The 14,486-nt window shown below is 31.1% G+C and overlaps 4 protein-coding genes across 4 annotated transcripts; 3 read left to right on the top strand and 1 right to left on the bottom strand.

Moving 5' to 3' along the window:
* Window positions 1-2,097: 2,097 nt before the first annotated feature.
* On the bottom strand, window positions 2,098-2,565 carry LOC115874872. Its single transcript, XM_030890170.1, has 2 exons — window positions 2,543-2,565; window positions 2,098-2,489 (listed from the first exon to the last, which is right to left on the bottom strand). The coding sequence occupies exons 1-2, from the start codon at window positions 2,552-2,554 to the stop codon at window positions 2,115-2,117; spliced, it is 387 nt and encodes a 128-aa protein (XP_030746030.1). The 5' UTR covers window positions 2,555-2,565; the 3' UTR covers window positions 2,098-2,114.
* A 210-nt stretch (window positions 2,566-2,775) lies between these two features.
* Window positions 2,776-3,300, top strand: LOC115874904. Its single transcript, XM_030890203.1, has one exon. The coding sequence runs from the start codon at window positions 2,776-2,778 to the stop codon at window positions 3,298-3,300; it is 525 nt and encodes a 174-aa protein (XP_030746063.1).
* Window positions 3,301-3,337: 37 nt separating this feature from the next.
* Window positions 3,338-4,408, top strand: LOC115874903. The gene has a single exon (XM_030890202.1). It carries the CDS (start codon window positions 3,338-3,340, stop codon window positions 4,406-4,408), a length of 1,071 nt encoding a protein of 356 aa, XP_030746062.1.
* Window positions 4,409-4,667: 259 nt separating this feature from the next.
* Window positions 4,668-6,005, top strand: LOC115874902. The gene has a single exon (XM_030890201.1). It carries the CDS (start codon window positions 4,668-4,670, stop codon window positions 6,003-6,005), a length of 1,338 nt encoding a protein of 445 aa, XP_030746061.1.
* Window positions 6,006-14,486: the final 8,481 nt, after the last annotated feature.

The raw sequence follows: 14,486 nt of genomic DNA, 5'->3' as shown, positions 1-14,486 counted from the left end.
TCAATAAAGGGGTAAATTCTAAGCAAAAAATGCTCTATAACATTTTTTCAGAAAGTTCAGTTATTTAGGATTGAAAATGTTGATTTTTCATCAAAAACTGCATATTTTTCTGCCATTTTTTATAAATAACTCGAAAACCTTGCGTTTTATCGCAAAACTCATAAAGCAAAAATGAAGCTTTTGGAATAAATAAACGATTAATTTTTTGTTGATTACCGTCGGTGTAATAATAGCCGAGTGATCACTCGTAAAGTTGATTAATTTATTTTTCGAAAACTAAATTGCAACATTTTACCGTAAAATAATGGCGAAAGAACATATTTATCGAAGAAAATGAATATGTTAGATGATAAGAATTGTTATAATTTATATCAAGATGTTAAAAATCACCGTTGTCATCGAAACATGTTTATTTAAAAAAAAATAGTTTTTAGTTTTTTGATCTGTCAAGATATTATTTAGATTTCTAAAAATAGTATAAATATAATATTCCATTAACAAACGGACTCAAATCAATTTGTATTATACAGTCCACTTAGAGAGATTACATTTGGTCCATTCGCGCCGAATTAGATGTGATACCAGCCTTTTTTCTTGGAAGTTTTCATTGTCGAAGAAAAACGTTCTATTGCCGGCCTGACGGATTTAGAAGTTGTACATCTACGTTGCTGTTTGAAGTCTTTAATGCAACGATGGATTGTTGATAATATGGTTTTGGTGGTTGTTGAAGGCTGAATATTTAGTCAAGTGAGTTCGTTCCGTTAAGGAGATAGGGGATATATATTTGTACTATTGCTTTGTGAGATTTTTTGGGTTTGTCTAGTGTTTTCTTTCAGTTTTTAGGAGAAAATGTCAGAAATTTGTAAATTAAAACGCCAGCGCGGTTTTATTAGAGGGCAATTAACCCGTCTCAAGAGCTATTTAGCATCAGTTGATTCCGAAAACCTCACGGATTTGGTGCTAAATCAGTTGCAAAGTAGATTTGATAAGGCAGAACCTCTTTTGTGTTAATTTGATGAATATCAAAGAGAAATTGAAGCATTGCTGTATCAGGACGAATCAACTTCTTATCAGGGAAGTATAAAAAATATTTTAGATATAGAAAATAAAGAGTATGTCGAATTTGAAAACGAATATTTTCAAATTATAAGTCAGTTAAAATTATTGCTTTCCCGGAATGTTAATTCAAAAGGTAATAGTAATGATTCTAATAGTGAAAGGTTTCCTCCGCCTGCGTTTGTTCAGTCTCCTAGACAATCCAGATTAAAGTTACCAGAAATAAAAATTTCATCTTTTAATGGTTCATTTGAAAAGTGGTTAGAATTTCGTGATGCATTTCAAGCAATTGTGCATGATAATTCTCAGTTAAGTAATGTTGAGAGGTTTTATTATTTAAATTTTTTTTACAAGATGAGCCATTACAAGTTATAGCAAATTTACCAGTTACGATAATTATTTGATTGCTTGGAATTTGCTTATAGAAAGATTTGAAAATAAACGATTGATTATATATAATTACATCAAAGCATTGTTTGATTGTCCGAATTTAATTAAAGAATCTCATGCCAATTTAAGAAATTTATACGATTTATTTAACAAAAATTTAAGGTCTTTAAAAAGTTTGGGTCAAGCGACAGAAAATTGGGATACTTTAATTGTTTATTTTGCTTGTTAATAAATTTGATGGGATTACTCGAAGAGAATGGGAGTCACATTCTATAACTGGCAATTTACCGACTTTCTCTGATGTAAATTTGTTTCTAAAACTAAAATGTGAATTATTAGAGAAATTAGATAATTCTATAAAGGAAAATAAAATAGTCAATAAATCAGATAATAGAATAAGAGCTCATGCATCTGTATCTAAAAATAAACTTTCTTGTTATTACTGTAATAAAAATCATTCGATATACAAATGTTTTGCTTTTAAAAAACTGGACATTTCTAATAGAATGAAGGCAACAGCCTTTTAATCTTTTAACAAAAAGATTAAATATTTGCAGAAATTGTTTTAGTAATAATCATACAGAAAATTGTCCCAGGTCCTTTTCTTGTCGATATTGTGGTAGAAAACATAATTCTTTATTGCATGTTAATTCTGTAGAACAACCTAATCAAAATAATTTACTTAATACTCCTAGTAGTAGTAGTACTACTAATAGTAGAACTGAAGATGAATGTGAAATTTCTACAGCCAAAAATTCTTTACCGATGGTTACTTCTGGACATATTATGAATAGTACAAATGCTGCTACATTATCGATTCTTCCAACAGCAAAGGTTAAAGTTTTTGATGCTAATGGAAGATCTTGGTTAGTTCGTGCTCTGCTTGATCCTGGTTCCCAAAGTAATTTCATTTCTCGAGAATTGGCTGAAAGGTTGCAACTTCCACAATGTCCTGTCGAATTTAATATTACGGGAGTTGGAGAGACACTATCTACTAAGTCAAATTCTAAAGTGAATCTCACGATTATGTCCAATATTAATGACTATAAAGAAAATATATGTTGTTTAGTTATTTCTAAAATAACTCATAATTTACCTGTAATGTCATTTGATTCTCATAAAATAACTATTCCCAAAAATATAAAATTAGCAGATGAATCTTTTAATATTTCAGGTCCAATTGATATGCTGTTAGGCGTTGATACATTTTATCGGTGTCTGCTTATGAAACAGATAAAATATCCCTCTACACCCGTTATTCAAAAGACTAGGTTTGGTTGGATTGTTGGTGGGTATATTAGTTCTTGTTATTTTGATAATAATACGGTTATGTCGTGTCATTCATTAGAGTTGTCTATTAATGAAACTCTTGCTAAATTTTGGGAAATCGAAGAAGGTTCTACGTGTAATAAAATATATTCGAAGTCAGAAGAATTTTGTGAAAATCACTTTGCTGAAAATTATAAACGTGCTTCTGATGGTCGATTTATAGTAAAGTTTCCTTTTAAAGAAAATTTAAATGATTTGGGTTTGTCTCGAAATATGGCTTATAAACGTTTATGTTTTCTTCAGAAGCGTCTCAATAAAGACAAAGATTTGAAAGGTGGGTATGTTTCATTTCTTAGTGAATATCAAAAATTGGGTTACATGACTAAAGTTAAAGGTTTTTCTATGGATAATACTGATTTTAGACAATGCTATTATCTTCCCCATCATGCAGTAATTAAGGAATCTAGTTTAACAACAAGGTTGAGAGTTGTTTTTGATGCTTCAGTTAGAACTGACACTAATTTGTCATTAAATGATGTGCAGTTTGCTGGTCCTACAATACAGAACGATTCTTTTAAATTTTAGAATGTATCCGTATGTTATGAATGCAGATATTTCGAAAATGTATCGCCAAGTTTTGATAGATCCTGAGCAAAGATGTTTTCAGAGAATTTTATGGAAAGATTTAGATGATCCCAAAGCAATGGTTGAATGCTTTGAATTAAATACTGTTACTTATGGCTGTGCTTCATCGCCTTTTCTGGCAGTCAGATGCTTAAAACAATTAGCTTTAGAATTTCAACCTATTTATCCAGAAGCATGTCATGTTATTTTAAATTGCTTTTATTTAGACGATTTATTAGCTGGTGCTTTTTCCATTTCTGAATTGCTGAAACTCCAGAAGGAAGTATCATTTATTTTATCTTCCGGTGGATTTCAGTTGAGAAAATGGCTATGTAATAAATCAGAATTGTTGAAAAGTTTTCAAGTTGATAGTACATTATCATCAAATATATTGCAGTTAGGTAAAGATGAGCAGAATAAGACCTTAGGAATATTTTGGAATTCATCTAGCGATACAATCCATTATTCAATTAAGAAATTTAAATATGAAGGTTCTGTTACTAAAAGAATGATTTTATCTACTATCAGCCAAATATTTGATCCATTAGGACTTTTAGGTCCAGTCGTTGTCAATGGTAAAATTATTTTACAACAACTTTGGCAAGAACAATTAGATTGGGATGAATCTATTCCTTCATATTTATTAGAATATTGGATGGAATTTTGTAATAATATTCAAGTTCTAAATGAATTCTCCATTTTTAGATTTGTGTTATCGGATAATTTCCAAGTAACACATCTTCATGCGTTTGCTGATGCATCAGAGAAAGCTTATGGCGGATGTGTGTATCTTGTTTGTTTCGCCAACGGCGAATATGTTTCTTCTACTTTGCTTGTTTCCAAATCGCGAATTGCCCCTATTAAAAAAATTAGTTTGCCTCGTTTAGAACTTTGTGCTGCAGAACTCGTAACAAAATTAGTTAGAAAAGCCAAAGAGCCTCTAAGCAGATTTAAAATTGAAAAAACTTTTTATTGGACTGATTCTTTAATTACCCTAAGTTGGATCAAAGGATGTCCCAGTAGATGGAAAACTCTTGAATTATTCATTAAGGTGGAATGGTCCTATTAACATATTTTCTAATTTGTCTGATAATGTTCGCACTTTCTCAATGTCGACTGCTAATTTACCTGAACAGCGAATTTTTGCCAATTCTACAATTACTGAAGTCGTACCAAATTTTGATTTTTGTCGTTTTTCGTCATTTATGAAACTTCAAAGAGTGTTTGCATATTGTATACGTTTCATTCAATGTTTAAAACAAAAAAAGGTGCTTTCAGATCCACTCAGTGTTTCTGAGATTATTGAAAGTAAAAATCATTTGCTTCGCATGAGCCAATATCAATCATTTTCAAAAGAATATGTAGCTTTAAAAAACCACCAAACTCTACCCAAAACTAGCAAATTACTTTGCTTAAAACCTTTTATAGACGAAACAGGGTTTATAAGAGTTGGGGGTAGAATAAGAAATGCTCAAATATCTGATGAACAAAAATATCCAATAGTGTTAAGCAACAAATGCGCTTTGACTAAAATAATTATGATGTACGAGCATAGTAAATTGTTGCATTGTGGTCCTCAACAATTACTGTATAATATTCGATTACATTATTGGCCTCTTTGCGGCAGAATATTAGCTCGATCAGTCGTTAGAAATTGTGTAACTTGTTTTAGAGCCAATCCTGTTACATTTAATTATATTATGGGTGATTTACCTGAATGTCGTGTATCTTCTTTCCAGCCAGTGTTTTCTCATACTGGTATTGATTATGCAGGACCTATTTTTATTCGGGATCGGAAAACCAGAAATTCAAAAACAGTAAAAGGTTATATATGTATTTTTGTTTGCATGAGTACAAAATGTATTCATTTAGATATAGTAACCGATTTGACTAGTCAAGCTTTTTTATCAGTTTTAAAAAGATTTGTATCCAGGCGAGGAAAACCTTTACACTTATATTCGGATAATGGTACCACCTTTATAGGTGCTAATTCAGCAATGCTACAATTTATTAATAAACATTCTAATTATGTAAGTACTTGTTTAGCAACTGAAGGCATTCAATGGCATTTTATGCCACCCAAGGCACCAAATTTTGGGGGTTTTTGGGAGGCTGGTGTTAAAAGTGTAAAGTACCATCTTAAACGTATAATTCGTGACACTAGCCTCACTTACGAGGATCTCTCAACGGTTTTAGTACAAATAGAAGGGGTGTTAAACTCTCGTCCACTATCTCCATTGTCATCGGATCCACAAGATTTGACTCCATTGACACCGGCACATTTCCTGATTGGAAGACCATTGACTGCAGTTCCGGAAGATGACGTTTCTAACATACTGGAAAATCGTTTGTCAAATTACCAACGCCAACAAAAAATGGTACAACAGTTTTGGAAACGGTGGAATCGTGAATACATTTCTAATCTTCAAACACGAACTAAATGGTTTAAAGACTTTCCAAATATTCTTAAGTTGGATACGTTGGTATTAATTAAAGAAGATAATCTACCTCTATTCAAATGGAAACTTGGTCGAGTTATTGAACTTCATGAAGGTGTCGATAAAATTACGCGTGTTGTAACACTCAAATGTAGTGATGGTTCTTTATGTAAACGTCCGGTTACAAAATTATGTGTTCTTCCCACAGAAGACTTTTTATTGAAATAAATATTTCAAGGCCGGCGGGATGTTAGATGATAAGAATTGTTATAATTTATATCAAGATGTTAAAAATCACCGTTGTCATCGAAACATGTTTATTTAAAAAAAAAATAGTTTTTAGTTTTTTGATCTGTCAAGATATTATTTAGATTTGTAAAAATAGTATAAATATAATATTCCATTAACAAACGGACTCAAATCAATTTGTATTATACAGTCCACTTAGAAAGATTACAGAATATGACCGTTTGAAAAGACCTTTTAAATGTTTTTTTTTAAAAAGTTCGTAGCTCAAAAAGTCGCGGAGTTATGATATAAAATAAAATGGTCACCTCATTTTTTCGGAAAAAGTAAAATATATGACTAAAATCATAAAAATAAAAACTAAGCGTAATACATGTACAGTTGGCTATATTTAGGTAATAACAATGGGCCCTACAAGTTCGAGTGGTTTAGAATGCCTAAATTTGGAAAAAAGCTGAAAATATATTTTTATTTTTTTAAAAAAAATATTTTTTTTGGCATATCTCAATAACTAAGCAAAATACGTAAAAAATGCAACATAGTAAAATTGAAGGTCTTTTCTTAACATTTTTTCTCTTAGTTTTCTGTAGATCTCTTTATTTCGTAGATATTACATTTTTATAGTTTGACTTGCGTGTAAGGACCATCACCTTCTTTACGCCCTTAAAACACAAAAATCTCGTAAAAATGAAGAGTTCAAGACTGTCCAACTATAGAGGTTAATTTGTAGCTCGTGTAATTTCCTACAAATTAATAGTTTTTATTTTTTTGATTCTAGTCATAGATTTTGTTGTTAATTTTTTTCTGAGAAAATGAGGTGACCATTTTATTCTTATTATAACTCCGGTAATTTTTGAGATACGAACTTTTCTAAAAAAGCATTTAAAAGGTCTTTTCAAGCACTTTAAAAACGGTCATGTTCATTTTCTTCAAAAAAATGTCTTCTTTCGCCATCATTTTACGGTAAAATGTGGCAATTTTTCTTTGTGGCAAATCACTTTTACAGAGTGAGAACTCGGCTATTATTACACCTACGGTAATGAACAATAAATAGATTCGTTATTCCAAAAGCTTCAGTTTTGCTATATATGAGTTTTGCTATAAATGCAAGGTTTTCGAGTTATTTATAAAAAATGGCAAAAAATATGCAGTTTTTAGATAAAAAATCAACATTTTCAAATCTAAATAACTCGGAAAATAATAATTTTCTGATAAAATGTTATAGAACATTTTTTGCTTACAATTCATCCCTTTATTGATTTTTATAATTATAATGCGTGACTTATTTTTCACTCCCGAGAAGGCAGTCACCCCCAGGGTGAAACCACACATCGCTACTATGTAACTTTTGTTTCTTACATAAATCTCTATTCACCGTTAAAATTTCCGGTCAATCGGTGCGGGTGTCAAGAATTCGGATGTAATACCCTATTTTTATCCTCACTTACTGGTCTATTATTAATTTTCTTTTTTCCAATTTAAAAATTCCAATTTTAAAATTACCATCATTTAAGGACCGTCCGTCTACGATCGCGAAGGGCCTCTGACTCTTCTCATTGTGGTTCAAAGGACAGGAGGTATCTGAAATCCTCTGCTGTCCCAAACGTGCAGTTTTTTACTACTAATATGTTACGGGATTTATATTCTCATAGATTTCTTTTCTAATTTTATTTATTTTGGGCTCAATATTGTAATTTTAGGACATTTCTTGAATTTAGTTTATTGTTTTATCACACCTGGAACATTCGCCATTTCTTTAAAATCTAAAAAACAATTTGGTAAATAATATAATTTCTAGGCTAAAATATGTTTATTTACTGTTGCATTACACATTTTCTTTAACAACATAAAAAAGGATCTAATTTCACTGTAAATTTCTCTGTCTCGTACTGCTTTATACGAAAGCTAACTTCAAAGCTAAATACGATGCCTTCTATTTTAACAAGTTAAATTTGGTTTATATTCTCATATTTCACACTGATTCCTTGGAATGTACCATTATTATAAAAATGCTATAGCTTTTTCCATTATTATAGTATGGACTTCACTCTATTTTGAATCGAACAAGTGTTGATATCAGTGTAGCACATTCAATTGTTGAACATCATAAACTAAAAATAAATAAAACGTTTCGTAATTAGTAATAGATACTTTTAAATGGATTACTTACGATGTGTGGCTGATATTTAGTCTCTTAAAGGCTTGCAAAATCGTAATTTTATTGAAATTAGCTTCAGTAGTGTTTTGACAGCGATGTGTTTACAGCGAAACAATATTTGAGGTTACTTTGTAATTTCTTATTCTGCGGCAACGTAAATATCGAGCATATTAGCATTAGCTACCGAATTAGGGTTTGATTGACAGTTATATATATGACATTTATATATGATGGTGACTTTTTGATTGTTTACATTGTATATTGGTTGCGTAATATTATTTTTCTCTAGTACTTTCGATTTATTGGGTTTTTATATTTGACGAATTTCATGTTTTGCTCTTAGGGAGTATGTTATTTGGTTTATTGGCAACATTGATTTGCTGTGCTTTTTTACTGCCCTTTTTGTCCGGTGTTCATCCATGATTTCCTTCTTCTAGAACGATCCGTATTGGTGTGTAGACACGTTTTGGGATCAAGCCTTGTGCTGATACATGTTCTATAGCAAATTCTGTTAAATAATTATTTAAAGTGAATAGTTTTGCCGTTGCACTATTCAAGTGGAGTTTTCCGATCTTTTCAATTATCTTAACAGTAAGAATTTGAAGAAAAGAGTTAATCAATGGCCACATGACATCTCAGGTATGTTTTACGCCATTTTGTAGTTTTTCGTAAAGTAATTTTGAACTTCTTTTTCAGACCATTTAATATAGTTTAACTTCGTTTTTATCTCCATTTAATTTTGGATTTGATCTCCATTTTACCTTTTTGTACTGCTGGATCTATTATTCGTTGCCGTTGCTGCCGTTTCTTCTTGCCATGAGGTCCCTACGTCACCCTTAGAATAAGACGTCACCCGTCCGTGTTCACCATGTAGTTCTGAGCTAACCATCACCTCATCACCTAGCTCATTTGATCCAGAAGACCTTCTGAGACTGACCACTATGGGATATTGAAGCCAGCTCACCGTCCGCCGTCTCCATAAACAGTCAAAAGTCAGCAACCATCTGAGTCACCGACCACCGAGATTCTGGAATGTCCTGATAAGTACCCATTTCATTTCATTTTACTGTTTTGAGTTATTTCCGCCGAACAGTCTTATTAGTCGTTCATTGAGTTTAATTATTTAATTTGCGTATTTAAGATAGTTATAGTTTAACTTCTTTAGATTTTTTACTTGCGGCTCGATCTGTGAATTTACTTAAGTATCGCGAGTACGTATTTCCGTTTCAGTAATTTATAGCGTTTGACATATAACTATTTTGAGATTTATAATATCGATATAACCGTATTAAGTTTAGACACTCTCGCTCAAGTTACCACTTGTGTATTGCTGATACCTTTTGAGCTGTATCGTTTTGTAACTTGCTTTTCATTAATTTTTAATTATTTTAATTAGTATGAATGTACAGCATTACTAAGTCTATTTGAGTATAAGATTTGAATATTTTATTTGATATATTGGTATATTTCTATAATTTCATTCGATATATTGACAACTGATTTTCCCGTCTTAACCCATACATACAATATTTAGAGTTTACGTTTTTATCATTATTGCGTTTTATTATTGCTGCTGAACCTTCTTAATTAAATGAGTTAAGTGATTTCTTATTGTTTTATTTAGTATCTTGTTTCCCACTGTCTTTCAGAAACATCACTTTTACTCTTAGGGTCCAGAAAGTGGGTGGCGTTTATTTATATTTAATTTAGACACATTTAGTTATAATCCCCCCTACTCTCCGTAGAAGCTACCGATTTGGGCATTGACCTGTTCGAGGAGTAAAAGTTAAATAATTAAATAATAACTATTAGTTTATTGCTGTCTCTTTTTCTTATATTATCTCACCGTAACATAGTTTTATTTAATTTAACACAGCTATAATATAAATTATAGTTTTTCTGTTGTCATATGAGGAAAAAAGGTCTTGATAATTTGACACCCTTTTATAGTTTTTTTGTATCAGTAAATAACTTTTTAGATTTTTAATTTACCTTTCACTTTTACCTTTTTTATTATTTTTATTTTCTATTTTCTTTTTTTTATTATTTTTTTTCCTTATGACAAATACTCTAAATACTACTCTTTTACTGCTAAACTCTTAATACTAATACAATAAAGACCTATGCGCGCTCGCCTATATACAAAATTTCGCAACCTTGAAAAATCTAAAGTCAATTCTGACTTTCAGGGTGGCGATGACCCGAAAGTTTAATTGAGTAGAGTTTGGGAGATGCTGAATATGGTCAAAAGGTACTCTGGAAGAACTTTCTACGGTAGGAATGCGATACATTCTAGTAATCTATGAAAAGGGTGGTCGAAAAAAAAAATACCCTTCGACCATCTAATATAATTTAAATAAATTAAATAATGGTTGAATAAATAACCGATGTTGAAAGTACTCTAAAGGGTTGATTAAGTCATGATTACGATTAATCATAATTAAATTGAGCGAAAGTACCGGCTTTAATATTCCCATTTCAGGACTGGTTTATAATGGTATACCGGGTTCGTCTTAAAAGTGGCTCACCTCTTTAACTATTTTAATTTTTTAGATGAAAAATAGAGATTTGGGATATTAGTATATGACATAAATTTTTGTTACTTTATTCAACAGAAAATGATACTCTTAATAGAATGACATATAGTGTGTCAACTGTTGGTATTTTCGCATATGGTTTATTTCAAATTGCAATATGCAATTCATAACGACAATTTGAATGGAAAAATCAAGTGTGTGGTACCAAATTATTTGTAAACATATTATTATTCGTTTTTAACACAGCCATGGCACTCTAGATTGAAGTTTATTTATCCGCAAAAATTAAAAAAGTTATAGGGGTGAGCCACTTTTGAGACGCACCCGGTATATAATACCGATATAAAATGCTAAGTCGCAATTTTATTTTGTGGTAGCTATGGGCCTACTCCACTGCGACCTTTGCAAATATATTGAGGTGTGCTTCTTATCTCTATATATTAAATCTTCTAATCGTATAATTTTGGACATGTCTATTAATTTGGAAACTGAATCTTCTATACAGCCAATGTTTTTTTTTACTATATACTACCTAACATCACATTACCAGGCTAACGTTACAATGTCACTAATTAACCCTGATACAAAGAAAACAAGGTATGATCGATAGCGGCTCTAATGGGCTCTTTCACAAAAAAAAAAATACCCAATTCAAGGACAAAATCTGAAATAGAAGACTATTTTCAGTATATTTATCCAAAAAAAATAGTTCCATGACATTGAATAATTTTTTTATAGGCCCTCAAAATTGCTTTAATTTGAAATAATTTTAAAGTGCCAATTGATGACCTATGAAAAATACGCCCAATCACATTGCAGAACCGTGCTCGTGCGCCAGCCAACAACTGGCAACATTGCGATTTGATTTGACCAGCGCCACCTCAACTCAAGGCTAATCAACATGATATGGGCAAGGCAAATATGGCGGCGAAGACAGCGCATTATTAAATTGTTTACCTTTAACCTGAAAAGCCGGTAGTGGTTTCTCGTTCCGTTCTGTTACCAGAAATAATTAATTATCTCTAGTTTGTTGTGCTTCTGCAACACGTTTGTTTAGTTCTTAGTGTTCAGTGCATGGTGTGATCAGAAAATTGTGATAAAATAACAGTGTAATAAAAATTGTTACGAGTCAAAAATTTTATAAGAAAATTCAGTAGGCAGTCATTTTCTACAGTTCCCTAAGAGCATGAGATACTCAGGTTGTTTATGAGCATACTCACTTGTTTATCCTTTGGTTCTATTCATTATATGTATTTATATTTTCAATAGGGTTTCTTTGATATATTTTGTACTTGTAGCTGTTAAAAAGGAATAAAATATCAGTTACTTTCTATAAATTTAATTGTTATGATGAAATCAATTTTTATTGGAAGAGAAAAGAAATAACATTCACTCTATTTTCTTAAAAAAATTACTATACCTGATAATTAGTAGCTTCGATTAGATATCATGTCGAAGAAAAATTCCTGATTTTTCCTGGATATGTTCCTTTTTTTAAATACAGTTAGAAATATTATATCGTATAAGTACATTTTCATTCGATCAGTAAATAATTCCTAAAATGTTTGTTATTTTTATAAATTTAAAGCTATAAATAAACCGGTGTATTTACACTTACCTTCTAGTTGTAAATAATTATATCTGTCGTGAATCTTCTTATAGTATGAAATATAATATATTTTTAGATAATTATGATTTACGTAATAATTGGTTTGATTTAATATAAATATGGGTATTTAGGTTTTATGTGTATTTGTTTTTAAACATATTTGCAAATCTTGACATTTTAACGTAAATTGCTTGAGAGTGCGCTTTAACGTCTTGACTCGGTGTTGAAGACGGCGCTGTTACCAGTAAATATGGCTGGCAGTGAAGCTAGCGTTAATTGTTTAAATTTTTATAATTATTAACTAATTATTTATTAATTATTTTGGTTACATTTTTCTGTTAAAATAAATTCCAGCTTTCATCAAGTATTTTTCTCTTTCACTGATTGTCAATCTTCATTAAATATTTAAGGAAACTTAGGTCTTGCCATATATAAAATATATGATTCTTTACTATGGTACTTGCGTACTATTCAGTACCGGAAAGTACCAGTTGATAGTTAATTTCAAATGAATTGTGGTATATTCCTATTGGCTGAAATTCTTCAGAGTAAAGGTAGAAAAAAAAATCTTCTTCCGGGACGAACACGTCTCGCTAAAGTTCAGAAAGCATCCATTTTTCTGCTTAATTTTGTCGGTAGTGCAGGTGCCTGACCTTCTGATTTGTTCTGGTTGTCTCCTTCTGGATTAGTGGATGACTCCTTCTTTTTGTGAGGATCAAAAAATCAGAAGATAACTTGTGGAGTAGAGTCGTATTATTAACCCATTTGGAACCGGCTCTCCACGCCATTTTGTGGGAGTAATTTAGCCCTCAACCGTACAAGACTTTTTCAACGCAGAATAAGACTACTATTACATTAACCCTCACCAACATCGAGGTAAAGTATTCATTATTTAATTTTTATTTAATTCTGGAAATATTTTATAGGTTTTTTTTTCTTTCCCCGATTTTCCATTTTTTTTGGAAGTTTATCGGAAGTCTTCTGTTTTCCCCAAGATTTCGTCTTGATTTTCTTTTGGACCCCGTGGGTTTCGACAATTATCCAGTTACCCTTGCTGTTGTTGCAACCCTGACAGCAGAGACCTTGGATCGGGACGACCTCTGGACCACCACGTGCCCTAACCACCCTGGAAACCATAGCCAACAAACTGCAAGTTTTTAACGTTTTATCTGTTATTTTTTTTATTCTATACAACTTTCAAATTAAGATTAATTTAATTTACATGAAAATAACTATAAATAACTATTTTGCTTTGAGAAAAAATTGGTAGATATTAGATACTTAAAATAGAGATAGATATCTCTAATTAGCGAGATTTATTGAGATTAGTTTATTTGCGTCTTTTGTGAACCAACGTGATCACGTCTGGGGGGTGCGCAATTGCATTAATGTGTAATTTTTTTTTATCGATAGCTTCTCCAAGCTCTTACGTTTGCTAAGTATTTTTCTAGATTATCAATATTTTTTTATGGTTTAAAATAAATCATTTTTAATAGTTTAAAATAAATCATAATTGTCTAAATTAGAACTTTTATTGAACCTGTTGTTGTTGGATTCTAATATTATTTAGACACTTACTATTCGTGATTAGAGTAAGTGTAGAAGTATTCTTTTTTATGCTGATTGGACTGTAGCGTAATCACGTGGCGCTCAAAACTTACACCTCACCCCGACCCGTCTCCACTGTAGAAAAGCTGGCGGCCGCTACAGTTCCAACACTGGGAAATATTAGAGTTGGCAAGACATTAGTTTATTGAATTTCATTTTATTGTTGTAGAGCGTTACATATTTTTGGCGGCCCAATGCGTGGGGCAAATTTAAAAGGCAATTTACAAGCAATTCACAATTAAAATCACAAAAATTTATTATTGAAAGTAAGATCATATAATTCATACACATAAAACTTAGACCATACAATAGATAACAATACAGCGATATAATTGATGATTTTTTTTTGTACTTCAGTTCGTTACATAATTTTTTTTTGTTTTTTTTTGGAATAAATATAAGTTATCGCGGTTTAGCTGGAATCTTAATATTTGATTGGTGTTTCCTTCTTTAGGGTATTTGTTTAGGCTGGTCCAGATTGATAACTCTATAGTTTCGGATATTTTTTTTCACATACCTAAAATAGTGATTTGTTAACATCATAGTAGATA

This window comes from Sitophilus oryzae, unplaced genomic scaffold (genome assembly GCF_002938485.1).
Source record: "Sitophilus oryzae breed Bouriz unplaced genomic scaffold, Soryzae_2.0 scaffold_1307_pilon_pilon, whole genome shotgun sequence".
NCBI classification, from domain to species: Eukaryota; Metazoa; Arthropoda; class Insecta; order Coleoptera; family Curculionidae; genus Sitophilus; species Sitophilus oryzae.
This window is presented reverse-complemented; position numbering and strand designations above follow the sequence as displayed.